We start from the raw sequence: 17,914 nt of genomic DNA, 5'->3' as shown, positions 1-17,914 counted from the left end.
GCCTGACCTCATGAGTCCCAGCTAGGAGTGGGGAAGAAAAAAAAAAAAGCTAAGCAGTGAGAGTGTAGGTTGAAGGCTGTGGGAAACCTTTTTTATAATGAGGTCAGGCTGATGCTGCGTGCTCCGTGCCTGCGTGTATGAGTCAAAGCAAACGCACTCAGACAGGTTTATTTCATTTTAAAGCAATATAGCTACATCCCTAAAGGCATTGAACGGAGCAAGAAAAATTTACTCGCTGCCAAATTTAAAGGTGGTGGTGGTGATGATGACGATGAGCGCTTGTGACTGTTTGTCTCCCTCCAAGCCTGAGCTAGAGCTCCCCGTCCGAGCACCGGGCAGACAGAGCGAGAAGACGCCTCTCCACGTCCAAGGATGAAGTTTGAGTCAGGTAACTTCATCTGGCACGGAGGGACGGAGGAAGCATTACATCATAATGCAACCTGCTGTGCGCTTCGGTAAGTGTGTTCCTCGTTCCACGGAGGGGAAGAACGTGTTTTCAGCCGTGGAACAGGAGTGCCTTCAAGTGTCAGAGAGCTGAAGTGCAGTAAGTAACTCATTCGTTCAGAGACAGGATTCATTGTTATGTGGGCTGCTGTTCCACACTGATGATTTATGGATACGGTTTGATTTTTTTTTCACACGGAAATGAATTGTTAACTATTATTTGTTTCATATGAAAGCACGTGGAAGGAAACCCAAAATGTTCGACCGACGTCATGCAGTTCAATGCTACCAAATACAGATAAGCCTGTCGGAATAAGCTATTAATCAATTAATTGCATGATAACTTAAATCGAGGTTGAGAGCCCAGTGACATGGGAGGAAAAAATAAACTTGTGGTCACGAGTTATTATAAGTTGTTCCCACAATGCATTACGTTGAATCTATTTTCTTTTCTGTCTCCCATGTCACCAGTGAGTGTGTGTGTGTGTGTGTGTGTTTAATTTCTGTTTTATTGTTTTTGGTTGTGTTTTATTTTGTATATTTAAAATGTCTTCCAGTTCCAGTAGTGTTCTTAACAAAATTAAAGTTTATTGGTTTTTGAGAGGGCAAGCTTTGCACTACGAGACCATCATCAATGTGTTACTTGAAAAGTGTCTCAAAACAATACATCATTGTTTATCGCAATAATTACTGGAATAATTTATTGTCCATTTTAACGTGACAGACCTAATTCTGATTAAAAGTATGCTAACTTCTGATTTTGAAGACATTAACAAATAAATCTCTGTCATTTAGCAAATAGAAATCATTTTTGGTTAATTCTAGGTGACCTAAAACAAGATAAGTTTGGTCCGATTTCACTTCAGACAGTGAGAGAAAAAAAAAGTATGTGTAACTTTTTATTTGGCGTATGTACACTTTTGACTTCAAGTGTCAACATATCTATATTATGTCATTGAATTTAGATTGAATTAAAATGCTTAAAATAAGACCTGAGTTATACAACAACACATTAAAACCGTAGCTCGAAAGGACCTGGACTTTGTTACTTTGTTGTGTCATGAAATTGAGAAAAAAGTTATTGTATATTGAAGATGCATGTTTGGTTGAATGATGCAATTTAATTGGCAATTTAACATTGTACTATTTGATATAATGGGGTATATTACTGTACCATAGCCTCAGGTTGTAAACCGGTGTAGGTGGAGAAAGACCCTTTCTAACCCCCAATTCTCTGGGTTTCTTTTCCTACAGTTGCCAATGGCCATTCTATATTGTTTTTAATCCATTTAAGAGGTGGCAGTTCACATGCAAGATGGAGCAAATGCTTTACAACACTGGTGTTATGTAACTTTACAGTAGTAGTAGTAGCCAAAGAGGAAAACTGTAGCAGGAAGTTTTGATTTAATAAACTAACATGTTTTGAATTGAACAACTAAAGTCTGAAAGTGGTTCGAGAAAATTGTTTTCAGACGTCGGTTTGCAGGTTATTACTAAAAATGTTTAGGGTATAGGATCTTACTCCTTCTGCCTACATTCAGGAAAAAATAAGGTTTTACATATGTACATGCCTTTAAGCTTTAAAAAGCTTTAAAATATCTAAACAATGAAAATGTGCCGGATGAGAAAGTGCTGAACAGTTTAACCGAGGTTGGATTAATTTCTTTTTAAAGTTTTACATTTATTTTCTCAAGGTTTACCTTCTTTTTCATGTTGTGGTGTAAAACTGCTGAGAACCTTCCCATATAAAACTGACCAATCTCACTCTAGTTGTGTTTGCATTACAAATGCATGAAAAACTTTTTCAGTATTAGCTAATGCAGTGTTTCCATTAAGAAATGCAGTTGAAATCTCATGGCAATAAGCAAGTTCACGCAATATGTCATTAAAAGTACTTTTTTTTATCATAAAATATGAGTCGTTTTTTTTTTTAAAATGCAGTGTTTCCAGCTATTTTTATTTTTTAGTCATTCCAATTCGTGCAATTTTATGGAAAAAGTGATGCTGAAGCAATGTTGCAGTGCAACAGTGTGATCACATATAGCCCAGACTCCAAAGGATTTCTTAAAACATAATGAACACTAAAGCTCTCACACATCAGAAATGCTGCCCATGCATGCTGCTGCCGCTCAAAGAGAGCCGCAACATCCAAGAATAACAGCACTCAATTTTCATGCTACACTATGCTGTCTGCACTGATGAGGATTCACTCACCTCAGTATTCCTCGTGCTTGAAACTGGAACTTTTACTGATGGTTTCTTTCTGATTATTTCTGCTCATAATAAACTGATCACCAATGGGAAAAGATAAAGCACTGAAATTCTGGTCCTGTAATTCTTAAATATGCTAATAATAATAATAATAATAATAATAATAATAATAATAATAATAATAATAATAATATTAAATAAGCATTTACTTATGGTTACCTTAACACACTGACTGAACAAATGACACTTCACAATTCAGTAAGTTCACCGGTACTCAAAGTGGAAATGACATTATGAAGCCAAAAATAATTGAAAACCAAAAGAAAATTAAAAACAGATAAATATGTCATAAAAAACACGTCAGTCAGTCTCAAGTCTTTAACACACAACTGTAAGCCTTACCGGGGTTCACTTGTAACAGATCCAAGAAGCAGAACAATGGCTATCACATCATTTACAATCTTCTTCAGATTGCTCTTGATTTTGAGAGTACACTTTGTTCAAGTGACAGTGAACATCCCTGGCTTTCATTCAGCTGGAACTGGAAAAAGCCCACACCCAGCCTCAAGTCTGGGGAAGTGACAGAAAGTCTCAGATGCTCAGGGAACCAACACAGCGATGGATGATGTTGCTTTGACCTCGTGAAGAACACAGGTATGTATACACATTTGCAATGAAGCAGCAGCACGCCAACCTTATATATACATGTTGTAAATACAAAGTTAGACCACGTCGTCCTGAATCCGGCCTGGTCTCTGTCTTACTGTATATTCTTTTTGTAATACAGACAGTTTTCTGTGAAAACATCTTCACTGAATTCACAACGGGCTGATTTGTACTTCACTTGTTGTGCCTGTCGAGCTAAAATAACTGTGTTTATGCTGCTTTTTAAAATTATTTTATATTAAAGTATACATGACACGAATGAGGGAAGAAGGGAACGGGAGATCGACAGGCGGATTGGGGCAGCGTCTACTGTGAAGCGGGCGCTGTACCGGTCCGTCGTGGTGAAGAGAGAGCTGAGCCAAAAAAGCGAAGCTCTCGATTTACCGGTCGATCTACGTTCCCACCCTCATCTATGGTCATGAGCTTTGGGTCATGACCGAAAGAACGAGATCACGGGTACAAGCGGCCGAAATGAGTTTCCTCCGCAGGGTGGCTGGGCTCTCCCTTAGAGAGGGTGAGAAGCTCGGTCATCCGGGAGGGACTCAGAGTAGAGCCGCTGCTCCTCCACGTCGAGAGGAGCCAGTTGAGGTGGCTCGGGCATCTGGTAAGGATGCCTCCTGGACGCCTCCCTGGTGAGGTGTTCCGGGCACGTCCCACCGGGAGGAGGCCTCGGGGAAGACCCAGGACACGCTGGAGGGATTACGTCTCACGGCTGGCCTGGGAACGCCCGGGATTCCCCCGGAGGAGCTGGAAGAAGTGGCTGGGGAGAGGGAAGTCTGGGCCTCCCTTCTGAAGCTGCTGCCCCCGCGACCCGACTCTGGATAAGCAGAAGAAAATGGATGGATGGATGGATACATGACACAAGTGACAGTATCTCCTAACTTTGAGATAGTATTTAGTGTGAGGATACACTGTCTGTAGCTTAGAACAAACTGAGCAGAAACTAACACTTAACTGTTAGATCTTCATTGTCCGTTTCTGTCTGGTATAGTTTATCAGCCGTTCATCAAATTATAAATGTATAATTTTACAATCCTTCTGTATTTTCATCATTGTGGTTCATCATTTTCATTTATGATTTGATAGCTCTTGCCATACTTAGTTTTGTTTATTATTGTCAGTAAGGTGTCACCATATTAGTTTTTTCCCCATCGTGTTTAGTTTCTTAGTTTAATCTTGCATTCTGTTCGTTGAACGTTCGGGTTTGTTATTCCTTTTAAGTAAATGGGCTCTCATTTTAATTAGCTGTTTCCCTGCTTTCATTCTAACACAGCTGTTCCACATCTCCTCTAATTAGCTCATCTTGCTCATTTGTCCTTTCCCACCCAAGCCTCAGTATTTAACCTCCATGTTTTTGATTGTTCCTCGTTACTCTGCCTGTCACCAGCTGCGTTTCCACTGACCATAAAATTGTGCAAATTGTGGATAAGTTCAGGTCAACTGGATTAGAGACTCTACCAGATTCCAGTTGGGTTGCAGGCTGGCCCTCTGTAAAACATTCATATTACTTCCAGTCAGAGAATATATTTCTTGGTAAAATTAAAAGATTACTTAAACCTAAATCTGTCAGGGGAATCAATAATTCTGGGCTTCTTCACCATCTGACATTAAAAGAGGCTGATATTTTCCTGCTTTAAGTCATTAAAGTGAACAAGATTTTTTTTGTTATCGCTAAATGCCAGACTAATGTAAGAGCAATTATTTTTTTAGAAAAAAAAGTCTTGCTTTATGTCAAATTACTACACCTTTAAACAGTTGGCGCACTACATCCCAACTTGGTTCGCTTCAGACAGACGTCATGAACATTTTCAAATCATCTGGTTCATCTTAGGAAACAATTTCCAGATGCTTGAATAATCTGCATTTATCTGCTGAAGCAATTTTTGATGTTGATATATGCATATATTTTTTTACAACAGCTGAATGCAACATAGTTACTTGATTGTGCTATAAAATGATTCTGTCTTGAAGACACATATTACCTTTTCTTTAAAGACAAAGCAGGAAATATTTGTAATGTAGTGAAAACAAATCCCTGAACTCAGTTCTACATTAAATTTATGGGGGGAGTGAAAATGTGTTTTCTTTTGATGTTATCGATTTTGCCTCAAGTTTCTTGGTGCAGCATTTCAGGAAACTGGACGAAAAATTGTGAGCATTTCAAGCAATTAATACGGCCTGATGTCAATTTCTATGGTTTGAAGCTATAAATAAAAACAGCCTCCCTAAGAGCGGAAAAACCTTGAAATCTTTATTTCCTGCTCTTTGTAGTTGTACCTTTCGCTCTCCAAAGCCCTTTGAAAGCCGCTCTTAGGAGAGAAAACACAGTCAGTGTGGCCCTCTCAGGAGCCACTGGAGAGCCGCGTCTCAGTGTGACAGGGGACACGCGTCACCCAGCTCTCCAGCTGGTCCCTCCGTCCACCGAGAGCGCGGCAAAGGCACGCTGCTGGGGCTGCACAGCCTCACGACGGGGACTTAAAACACAACAAGAGCTCCTTTGGCAGCCTTTTTAACAAACGGGCTCGTTGAGCAGACCAAACACACGCACACACACACACACACACACACGCACACACAGACACGCACACACACACAGATGTATCGCTCCAACATCCAAGAGAAAATGTGTAACTCTTTGATGTTAAGAGCTGCCGCATTCGTTGTTGTGAAGCTGTACATGTGTACTCTGCAGTGAGAGGATATGAAGACCTTTCATCACTGTGGCTCAATAAAAATTGAGACGCTTTTATCTCAGGAGAGACTGAACGCCGGGAGGTCACTGGGAGCTTCCAAGGTAGCGGCTTTGCAGCAAACCCTTTTATAATATTTTAAAGTGGAAAGTTGACTTAATCGTGCGCTACTGAAGTTTTCATACTTTAGTGTGTTTGCATGGGATTTTGTGTGAAACACCAACACAAGGCAGGGCGTAAGTGTGAAGTGGAGGGCAAAGAATGGATGGTTTAGAATATAATTAAAAACACATAAAATCCCAGAAATATTTGTAACCAATGGCTGTCATTCAAGCCAAATTAGTGTATTAATGCACATACCCTGCTTGATTCAAATCTCACTTACAGCTCAGTTTGTGCTTTCTCCCATTGACTGGGATTCATCTGGTAGAATCTCCACTGGGCCAATCAGCAAACAGAAGAAGTTGTGAACGATGATGGCCATTTTCCGTTTTAGAATCATGTCCTGTAGCTTAAGCCCAGACCTTCTGTAGGAAGTGAAACAGAACCAATGGCCAGGGGTCACCTTGAACCTTGACTCTGACACCCCTAACTAAAATCCACTACAACTCCTGATGTCATATCACTTAGATGGAAAACAATTTGTTTTTTGTTTTTTTATTGAGAGCTTCTTAGTGACATTTTTAAATCTTATGTAAAATGATGGGTAAACCATGAAGTTTTTGTCTTTTATTTTATTGAACTTATTTTTTTTCTTTTTTTGCCCTTATATGCAGGTGGCAAGTAGGACCACTAACTCTCAGCAGTATTTACCTAAAGACCTGAGTGCATCTATTCATCACTGCAAAAGACAACTTTTTTGAAGATGGAGTGACTCTATTATAAATTCTAACAAGAATTCAAAAATCAAGTATTAGGAAACCACAGGCTTTTCCTTTTTGATCTACAATGATGTACAGATAGTTATACAAAAAATGTACTCCAATGTTTTGCTCATTGAAATGTAGCATTTTCAATTGTTAAACAGGTGAAAATAATAGTCTAAAAATAAACACCACTAATTTTATATAATTTTTTTTGTATTTTTAGTTGGAAAAACAAAAAGAAATGTGGCCTCTTTCCTTTGTATATCCTTTCTTCCTCCCTTCCAGTTTCTGTTTTCATTAGAATGCCCTCTCCAGAAAAATCTTCCAGAGATTCTTATTTCATGTTTATCAATGAAAGGAAAGGACTGAAAACTTAATACTACAATCTTTACATAATAAACCTAGGAAACCTACGTCTTTCTTAAAGGGTTAAAAAAAAAAAAAAAAAGACTCCTGCCAATGACTGACAACAGGCTTGCTAGTTTTTCACATCTGCATGCTGACGCAAACCTAAATGTCATCTCAACTCGCCGCTTTGTCGGAACGCAGCTTCCGATCGGCACCACGCTCCGCTTGTTTGATCATTTTTGTCGCTGTTAACGAACTGCTGCGTCTCACACTCCTCTGGAACAGAGAGGCCTGTGTATTAACGACACACACGGTAACCAAAGAAACGAGGCGAGAAGTAAACACAAACACTCTGCGTGAACAGACGACATAGGAGGAGAGGAAAGTCACATATTGTTAGATGGGAGTAAGAAACCTGCACCAAATTAGATGTCCTTGTGTGTGAATGAATATATTGAGCACCTAGCAGGAAATTAGCCCAGCCTGATCTCAAATAAAAGCTTTTTTTTTTTTTTGTCTCAGTTAGACTTCCACATAGCCACAATTAATGCCTGACTAAATGGAGGCTCCAAGTGGGAAATGTCAAGTTTCCAGCCAGGGGTGTATTGGAGTACTGGAACCCCTGCACTTTGGACTAAAAGCTCAAATTAACTGAGACGCCACCACAGAGCTGAAAACCAGCCAGAGCAAAGCTGAGGAACATGACGTTGTTTGTTACCCGTTTACTGAGCTGAGAAATCTGCCAAACAAATCCCAAGAAAGGACATCGAATATTTGATCTACTTACCCACATACGCTTCTAACATTACTCAAGTGTGTTTTAAATGAATAAGGCTGGTAGTGAAGTGCTCAACAGACACTTAAAGATTCATGTATCTACTCTGCGGAGCAGCGTCAGGGCTCTGCTCGATGACTCGCATGGAGTTGATGAGGATTCACGTTAAACAATCTGTTCTTTTTTAAATTCTGTAGATTTAAACACTCCAATGACGAGAACGCTTTCACTTAATTAGGATCTAATAAAATGTGTTACAGCAAAAAAATGGCAAGTTTAACCAGTTACGATGTTTGGCACAAGGGTTACATTATTGAATCATTTTAGACTAAAAACATTACAAGTTATATGTTTTTAACATGCAGTCTATCAGCTATATTTCTATCAAGCCTCAAACAAGCCCATAAGGCTTGTTTGTTTGCCGAATTAAAGGTACCTTTTGAAAATAACCTTTAAACGGGTATTACTTTTTTATAAGCCCATATTTCTATGGTCAAAATTATTTTTATTGCTTTGATATAATATTCTGAGCTTAAATGTATTTTTTTCACAAGCTGTAAGTGGAAAATCATATTAATACCACTAATCTGTGTGTATTTAATCTGTATAATTTTTCACTCAATTAATTTGATTATTTAAGTAAATGCACATTTTTATGATATTCTAATTTACTTAATGATTATATGTATAGTAAGACAGATTGTAATAGTCCATAATCTCAGTTAAGGTTAAGCATATAGATAGTAAATAAAAGTTACCCAAGAATGGAGCCTTGAGGAACCTCACATGTAATCTTACAGATTTCTAATTGCCAAGCATTGCAAAGTAGAGTAGCAACAAATAAAGATTCATCATGACAAGAACATGAATATTTCACCTAAACCTTATTAGAGTCACTAGAAGACTTAATTCATAATGTCACACTTTAGGCAAAAAATAAACACAGCAACCTTTTTGCTACACAAGAAACATCTTATATTCAAAAGGTTCAAATGAGATACGAACGAGATGGCCAAATTCGAACTCAGCCAAGTGCTGCTTATTTGCCAAATTGAGATGTTTCAGATGAAAACAGATGTTTGCCTGGTCACAGTTTGACATGAATGACAGGAAATGGGTCTGAGCAGATCGCTTTGGCCCAGAAGCCTGCCGCCTGAATGCTTACAAGGGTGTATAAAAACCAAACCATGCATTGTAAACACACACCGCTACGCACGTTCAGGAGACAAACAGGGTCAAAGCAATCTCGACTTTCATTTTTGCTGCAAAGCCATATGTGCTCCCAAAGCGGAAAAAGCAATAGAAACGGAGCGCGGTGGGTCATGGCGTGTTCATGAATTAACATATTGACAGTGTCAGTGGATGCCAGATGGATTACGGAGAGGGGAAAAAGAAAAGAGAGAAGAAAATAAGTTGAGTCAGAGACATTGGAAAAAAGGAGGATTGGAAAAAAGGAGGATAGTGACTGAAACAAATGGGATTTTCTGCTTAGTTAGTAGGAGCAAGAGAGAGAGAGAGGAAAAAAAAGGAGGTGGGCTGAACATCGGCCATCAAATACGGGAAATCAAAGCACCAGACCAGTCCAGATTTAAAAGTATCGTAAAGAAACAAGGAATAGAAAAAGGAACTTTAAAGGAAGTATCTTTTCTCATTTTGCAACAGGATCCTCGACCTGGAGGTGAGTTTATTTTATTTTCTTCCTCACATTAATCTCAATGACTGCGGCGTGCTGAGTGGGTTATATACAAATCCACTGTGGGAAATCCAAACAAACGCTTCTCTGGAGCCTTTACTGCGTGGAGCACAAATTCTTAAGAGATTTGACAGCATTTCAATAACAAGGGTTTTTTTTTTTTTTTTTAAATGAAACTGAACTTTTATTTTATGTGAATGTCAACAGCATTATTGGACCTTTACAGCTAAAAATGACATGAAGTTGTTGAACATATTCTATTTTCCATTAAACTAATCACCTGGTTGAAGTGGCTTTTATCTAAATGCTACTGCTTTAAATAAATACACGTTGCAGGAGGTTAGGAAGCAACAGTTTGCTCTTATTGAAGTGGTGATTAGTTGTTGGGGCTAGTTAAAAGCACATTAGAACAACATATAATTTTTACAGATATAATATTAGCATGGCATAAAATAGCAGAGTTATTGAATTTGACATGATTTAAATGAATCATGTATTAATCTTAGATATCCAAAGTTTTAGAAAGTCAAGGATTATTTAAGTAAAGTGATTAAACAATGACTATTTTGTTTCTATCGCCTGGATTCAGGTAAAATAGAAAAAACAGGTTATGTGGCGACGTCAGGATCACAAGACTGATTTGGTTTTAAATCAAATCAGTCTTGTAAATGTTTTGATTGAAAATTTAGATTTGTCATATTTGATCATTTTACAGTGTTTAAAAGGCCAATTTTTGCATCCAGAGGGTTTAGCAGCCGGTCCCTGTGGGAATATCCGGTTCTGCTGGTTAAAAATAGAGATGATCTACAAACAAGTCGCAAAAGCAGCTGATATGGACGATGTTGCAAATGTTTTGAACAAAAAAGGAATTTCTGCCATCCAGCATGTTCAGACCAGCATACCAATTAGGATAGAAGTATTTTATGTATGGGCTATTTTTTTTTTTTTTATTAAGAAGTCAATTACAATAAAGAAACACATTTCCAGTTCATATATCATTCAGCACTGTGTTCGGCTGATAACGATACGGAAATGAAAATCAGATAAGCAGCTTTCTCATCGGAGAAACAGGGAGAGGCGCCGAATGTGACGGGATTCTCAAACATCGACTGTCGATCCCTGAGCGAGTTTCAGCTTTTCCAGTCGTTCAAAACAGAAGAGATCTGGTCTTAGTGTTTTACTGAGCTTCCAGATGGAGGATAAAAAACGACTTGCTTCATCTACTTCTCTACTGCTCCCCACGCACAGAGCAGAGGACCAGGACTTACAGATGATTGTCATTCATTAAAAAAAAAACACATCAGAAACTAAGAACACAAGATAATAAATATAAATAAATACAATAAAAAGATGAGTGTACTTATAAAGTAACACTATATAAATACTGCTATACTTTTAGTGAATAAATGGACAACACTACTTTGTAAAATTAAGTCTGCCACGTAAATTTAACCTGGAGTTTTTTGCTAAAGCAAACAGTTGCTGCTATGGAAGCATTAAACCGCCAGAGCCATGCAATAAATTCAGGTGCGGTAATCCATTTAAGGGAAAAGGCTTCTCACTATAACGAGCTACAAAGCTCGTTAAAACGAGAACGTTTCTGGTTAGAATTACGAAACTCATAAAAACGACGGGACTACATATACAGCAGTGCAGCGAGGACGCCACGGAGAGAGAGAGAGAGAGAGGAGGGGGGCCCATCCGCTTTTCTTTCCTCTTACGCTGTTCAGCTCTCACTCTTTCAGTGGCTCTGCTCGGTGGAACTTTGCTTTGATTAGCATGGCAGCTTTGTGGCCAATCACCTGTGAGGATATGGGATCATACAATTATGTGAAAACAGAGAGGGGGCAGACATGACGGTCAGGTGAGTCCATCCCCTCAGTCAGTAGACAGAGAGGAGGATAGGTGCCAGTCCATCATCATCATTTGCCAAATGATAACAAGTTTATTATGTTGTTTTTTATCTGCTGAGCCTGTTGTGCCATGTGGACGTCATGTGGACATATAGTAAACAGTAAATTTTGTAACTGGACTTTGCGGCCTTCCATTCATTGAAAATTGTTAAGTATTGAATTGTGGAAAGTTTTAATCTTTTACCTAAATTTGTTGTTGTAATGATGTTATTAACCCCCCAATCACAAAACTGTGATTTTTTGACAAAGATTTGTGTGTATTTGTAATGGAAACGCAGCTAGTGTCTCCTGGAGACAAACCAATGGAGACAATGTACTTTGCATTGAATGAATTTAGCAGTCTATAAAGTTTTGATGATTGACAGTCAAAAATGTCTTCTTTCTCTTTTCTCCCTTCAGACTTAATAAGTGAGAGACCCACCTGCAGCTGCCAAGATGTCAGAGCTGAACTGCTCTCTCGCTGCTCTTGTCATGACCGCTGCCACGGTCTTCAGTGACATTGGCTGTCCGGAGATTGCTGTGATGTGTGGGATGAACATCTCTTGGGTCTTGGCCAATGCGACTGAACAAGATGTGAGGGAAATGTGTTTGAGTGAGGAGGAGTACCTTACTCTGCAACTGGGGCCAGCTAAGTCCCCCAGGTTTCTTCCTGTGTGCATCACCTACCTGGTCATTTTCATGGTGGGTGTTCTGGGAAACTCCTTGACCTGCGCTGTGATTTTGCGCTACAAGGTGATGCAGACCCCCACCAACTACTACCTGCTCAGCCTGGCCGTCTCGGACCTGCTGGTGCTGCTGCTTGGCATGCCGCTGGAGCTCTACGAGATGCAACAGAACTACCCCTTCCTGCTCGGGGAAGGGGGATGCTACTTCAAAATCTTTCTGTTTGAGACGGTCTGCTTCGCCTCCATCCTCAACGTTACTGCCCTCAGTGTGGAACGTTATGTGGCGGTGGTGCACCCCCTCAAGGTCAAGTACCTGGCAACACGAGCTCACGTCAAGAGGGTCATCTTAGTGCTGTGGGGGCTGTCCATGCTGTGTGCCGTGCCGAACGCCAGCTTGCACGGGATAGTGGTGCTTCCTCCATGGTTTGGACGAGAGTTTCCCCGATCTGCCATTTGTAGTACGTACTGAATGTCAAATCCATTCGTTCATCATTGACACCCCATTGGCTAGGTGCAGCTATGACACTTTATCACGTGAAGGCGCCATGATGGATGTGATAAGTGAGCGACAGTAGTATTGAACAGAGTGACTGCGATTGTTTTTCCAAGTTGTTTTTCCTAGTAAATCCATGGCTTCGACATGTTTAAGCTAGCTTGTGTATGGCAGTAGCACACCTAGTATAAAGTTGTAAATAGCTGGCTTAGCATACCTGCTCTGAATGTATTTTTTGATTTGATCAAATTGCCGACTTTGCCTGACTTAACGTTACATAATGTATGTATGCCATTAAGGGTGCTTCTCCTTAAAAGTGTACGAAAGTCTAGATGCTAACCAGTTTTTTTTTTCCATGATGTAGGCTACATGATGGTGTGGCATTTTCTCCATGGTTACTAATGATTAGATGAGCACCTTATCCAAAATGCAATATTTGATTGCATGCTAAACTTACATACTTATGAAGTATATGAACGTTAATCTTCTGACCTTGGAAAAGGTGTTTCCTGCAAATCCACCAAAACACCAGAAACTGCCAGTTCTTACAATTGATGGCTGCTATCCATCACCGTCTTCTTGACTCATCAAAAGTCATGCGTGATCTTGTGATCTTAGCCAATCTGCTATTTCTCACTGTTGCCTCTCTGTCTCTAGATCTGGTCAAGCCTGCCTGGATGTACAACATGATCATCCTGATCTCCACCTTGGTCTTCTTTGCGCTCCCTTTGCTGATCATCAGCATCCTTTACCTGCTCATTGGCCTGCAGCTGCACAGGGAGAAGGTCAGGAGCACGGCGACAGCTAATGGTGACAGCCTTGGACCCGACTCCTTGTCCAGATCCCACAGGCAGAGGCTGAGCAAACGCAACCTGCAAGTCACCAAGATGCTCTGTAGGTGTTTTTTGTTTGTTTGTTTGTTTGTTTTTCACTAAGTTACTTAGCAAATGAAAAAAAATTGACATTTTAAGTGTTTAATTTTACAGAGCCCCCTAGTGGACATGAGGAAATTGTTTTTCTCTTGCGTTAAGTCGCAAAATTATTGGATTCCCACGCAATAGGTTTTGCGTTCTCTCACAACAATGTAGTCAGATCATGTGGCATCTTGAGTTATGAAAGTCTTCCTGCTACAATATAAGGTTTTTGTAGTTTTTTTTTCTCATGCATGTTAATATCTCATTTCAAGTTGTTTTTATTTTTATCTTTATGATACAAATGCACCCTAAACTTAAGTGCTACATTCAAAAGCAAAACGGGTCAGGCATAGGCTTTCCATCCCTCTCCATGAACAGAAACTTTGCGTGAGAAGGAAAGAAAGAAAAAATACATCCGAACTACATGGACTGAGTCATTTCTGTGGGGTAACAAACAGTTTGTGTTGTGTCTTTTTGTGTTGGTAATCCGAACGGTTAATGAATGTCTCCACCGCACAAACAAACAAGCAGTTAATAGATCGACTTTCAACCAGTTTATGCGCCAAAGAGTCAAGAATGTAGAAACATGTTTTCACTGAGGCCGCTTGAAGGTATTTGCACTTTTAAATCAATATCCGTTATCGCTATGACTGCATACAAAATAAATCGGGGAGTATTTGCTCATTTATTGCGAGGGAGTGCAACAGTTTTGCGAGGCAACACAAAAGAAAACGTCTCCCGGCTAATTTTGTCCTAATTCACCCACTCGGTGTGCTCCAGGCGTGCTGGTTGTCGTCTTCAGCCTCTGCTGGGCTCCCTTCCACGTGGACCGCTTGATGTGGAGCTACATCGACCCGTCGTCCGCTCGGCACCAGATGATCTTCGAGAGCGTCCACATCGTCTCCGGCGTCTGCTTCTACCTGAGCTCCGCCGTCAACCCCATCCTCTACAACCTGATGTCGACGCGGTTCAGAGAGCGGTTCGGCCACATCACGTGCCACGCCAGAGGCTGCCCGGAGCGTTCGCACTTCAAGAAGCACCTCGAGCAAGGAAGCGCACAGCAGCAAGAAACGGACTTAGTGGCTGCCGGGGAAATTGGCAAAAGAAGTAACTGAAAAAAAAAAAGAAGAAGAAAAACAAAAAGCAACGGGGTGTAATAGGAGTGACAGCGTTCGCTTATATGGCCATTTAATGAGCACCGAACTCCTCTGGAGGATTCTGGGCTGACCGTGATGTCATGATGGCTCCAAATGAGGGAAGATCTGTACATTGCACCACCAGAGCTTTAAAAATGAAATTCTATTGTAAGCATCAAAGCTGTAACCTATAGGCAGAAAACCTGAAGACTCTCTATACTGCTACATGCTTACAATTCTATATTTATTGCTCATCATTGTGGTCCAAAAACACCCAGAAGTTAAGCAGGAAGGATTGAACTTGTCACTGAACCGTTATGAAAGGAGAGAAATAGACTAAAAGGGGTGAAATGGCAGGTTTTCCCACATACTAATTTGCACAATTTAACAAAAAAATAGGGAAAAAAATAATAATAACTAAGTGTGCACACCTTTAAGTTAATACTTTATTGAAGCACTTTTTGGTTGTAACTCTTCTTATAAGGTGCTGTTACACAGTCGATAATTAACACTTATTTTATGGCATAGGAGCAAAAAAAATGGAGCTTCATTTTCCAAAGTCATGTTTTCATTCACTGTTTCAAACTAAATATGTAATTGGTGAGTTAAATATTAAACCCCAAGCTAAATATTTAACTACAAACTACAAATTTAGCTAGCAAGCTAAATATTTTTTGCTGAATATTTAGTTAGTGAGTGAAATATCTAAGTATAGCTTCAGGGCTAAATATTTTTGCTCCAATATAAAAATGTACAAATGAATGAATAGCTAACATAGTGAAAATACGAGTTTGAAAAATTGTAAGTTTTTTTTTTCTCTTTTGACAGGCAAAAATAATTGGCACCCGAATATTTGGTGTTGATTTTTGACTTAAAAATGATCTTTACAAACGGCACCAAGAGAAGTAAGAGTCTATTAACATCCGACATCTTGACTTTGTTTCAAAGTGACTTTTCCTCTGACGCACTGGTTGGTTTGTTGCGTTGGATGCCTGCTGGGACTCACCGCCGGGACAGTGAAAAATAAAACCCGGCGTTTTGGCCAAAATAGACTGGAACTATTCAGAGATTCATCCGCCTTGACGTGAACCTGGGTTCCATCTGAACTAAAGTAACCGTACTGCCACTACCACCTTCACGTGTTCTTGGTGATGTTTTGTGCCAACTTTATCTTTTGAAATTATCACACAAGTGTTTGGTTGTAGATCATAAAAATATTCTCCAGTAAGATTTGGGGTGAATTTTGACTTTGAGCTCTACTGGACTGCATCTCCTTCAGTGTTACCACTTTCAACCTCTTCTTTTTCTTTAATTTTTGGATCTGTACATCTTTTTTTTTTTTTACAAAAAAAAAATCAAACCACATTAAACCACAAGACTATGTTGCCGTCAATATTTAGATTATCAGTAAAATTACACCCAATCAGGAAAATAATTCACTTTAGACCGAGTTCTTTTAGGTGTGCAGCTGTTTTGTGTCGTCCACACAACATATGATGTGAACCTTCTAAGTATCGCCGTTCACACCCTCTTGCTGAAAATGAAACTGTATAATTAAAATATGAGAAATAAAGTCAGATACGTGAAGTAAGAGAAGTGAATTCATTTGTTAATGTGCCTCTCGTTTTAAGAGCCGCTCATCGAATTGAAAACTCACCGTAATGTTACTATCAATATGGCTGACATCACAGACCTGCTTCAATGCAGTATTGGATTGTTTTTGTTTTTGTTTTTTTTATCACATATCCTCACTTTGCCTGCCCATATTTTTGGCCAGTGGAGTGGACTTTCAGTTCTCCAAACCACACAAAAAATACTCCTAAAAGCGCACAGGGGTCAGTGCAACACCGCAGGTCTGCAAACAGGGGAGAAAAGCTGACCGGGTCCAGAGGACCCCGTCTCTTAACCCTTGTAGGATCTTAACATTCTGTTTACTCCCCTTATCCTACGGGTCAGAAATGACCCACCCCAACAAAAGCCCCAAAATAAAGCAGCTTTTTTGAATTTGAAATCCAAAATCTATTTTGCATGATGAAACAATCTGTTGTTTATCTATTCAATTCAATTTAATTCATTTTTTTAATCATGTATTTTTTTTTGGTACACAGTACAAAAAGACGATCACACTTTTTGTAATCAAAGCAAAAATCAACAGTTTTCTTTTACACACAGTAAAGGTTTATTATTGTAATTACATACATGTGAAGTTTCAACTTCTGAATGAACTATACTAAAAGGAAAAAGGTTAACAATTTGTAACTTATTTGTCAGCAGTTCATTCTTTTATATTTTTGAGAAAGTGAATTATAAAAACACTTCTCTCATAGCACCACATGTGCTTGATTTGGTGAACAATTTTTGTTCTTATGTTGAACAACATAAGACCAACTTAAGACGTTAAACATGTTATGTTCAGAAGCATAGAAGCATTTTTATTGCCTTTATGTTGCATAAAATGTTGAAGATGTTCAGTATAATTGTCCCTAATTTGGAAATTGTTTCCCACCAGCGCTGTTGGTTTTAAGTTCCATTAACCCTTATTGGTTTTGCTACTGGTGTAACTGGGAAGTCGGTGCGCTCACTGAGCTTCAGAATGGCGCACAAACGTCTCTTGTACAAACGTCCCAGTTCAAGTTGCTGGCCGCCCTGTTTGAGTAATGAGATCTGCAGGAGCTCTTCTGCCGTGACGTCTCCCGAAAGAAGCAGATGACGAACTGCGAAGAGGAAAAGCTGGATGGAAAGAAGAACGAGGAAAATGGGTCGTACAATATGGAAAGGATGAAAATGAAATGCATAGATGATGTCAGATGAGAGCATAGACAAAGATCATCCAGCTACTCAGTGCTGACAAATGGTTTCGTAATGATGCAGCATTATGGGTGTGCCACAGCAGCGCTAATGAAGACCAATTTCCATCCCCGTAACGAGGCTAGAACACGCTGCTCGCATATATTGGCTCTGCAAATTGACCTATTTAAAACACCGTGTCTCTGTATCACCCAAGTAATGGCATTCACTCAAGCAGACAGCGCCATTTACAGCAAGTACCAGGGGTGTGTGTGTGTGTGTGTGTGTGTGCGTGTGTGTGTGCGTGTGTGTG

General features: G+C 39.6%; 1 protein-coding gene across 1 annotated transcript; it reads left to right on the top strand.

The window, feature by feature from the left end:
- The first annotated feature begins 9,636 nt into the window (after window positions 1–9,636).
- LOC103479061 (neuromedin-U receptor 1-like) lies at window positions 9,637–15,372 on the top strand. Its single transcript, XM_008433272.2, is given in 5 exon segments — window positions 9,637–9,678; window positions 12,006–12,729; window positions 13,422–13,658; window positions 14,459–14,714; window positions 14,716–15,372. Coding segments are annotated over 4 exon segments (1,224 nt in total). The 5' UTR covers window positions 9,637–9,678; window positions 12,006–12,041; the 3' UTR covers window positions 14,759–15,372.
- Window positions 15,373–17,914: the final 2,542 nt, after the last annotated feature.

The sequence above is a fragment of the Poecilia reticulata genome, linkage group LG17, assembly GCF_000633615.1.
Source record: "Poecilia reticulata strain Guanapo linkage group LG17, Guppy_female_1.0+MT, whole genome shotgun sequence".
NCBI classification, from domain to species: domain Eukaryota; kingdom Metazoa; phylum Chordata; class Actinopteri; order Cyprinodontiformes; family Poeciliidae; genus Poecilia; species Poecilia reticulata.
Note: the sequence above shows the minus strand (reverse complement) of the source record. Positions and strands in the feature narration are given on the sequence as shown.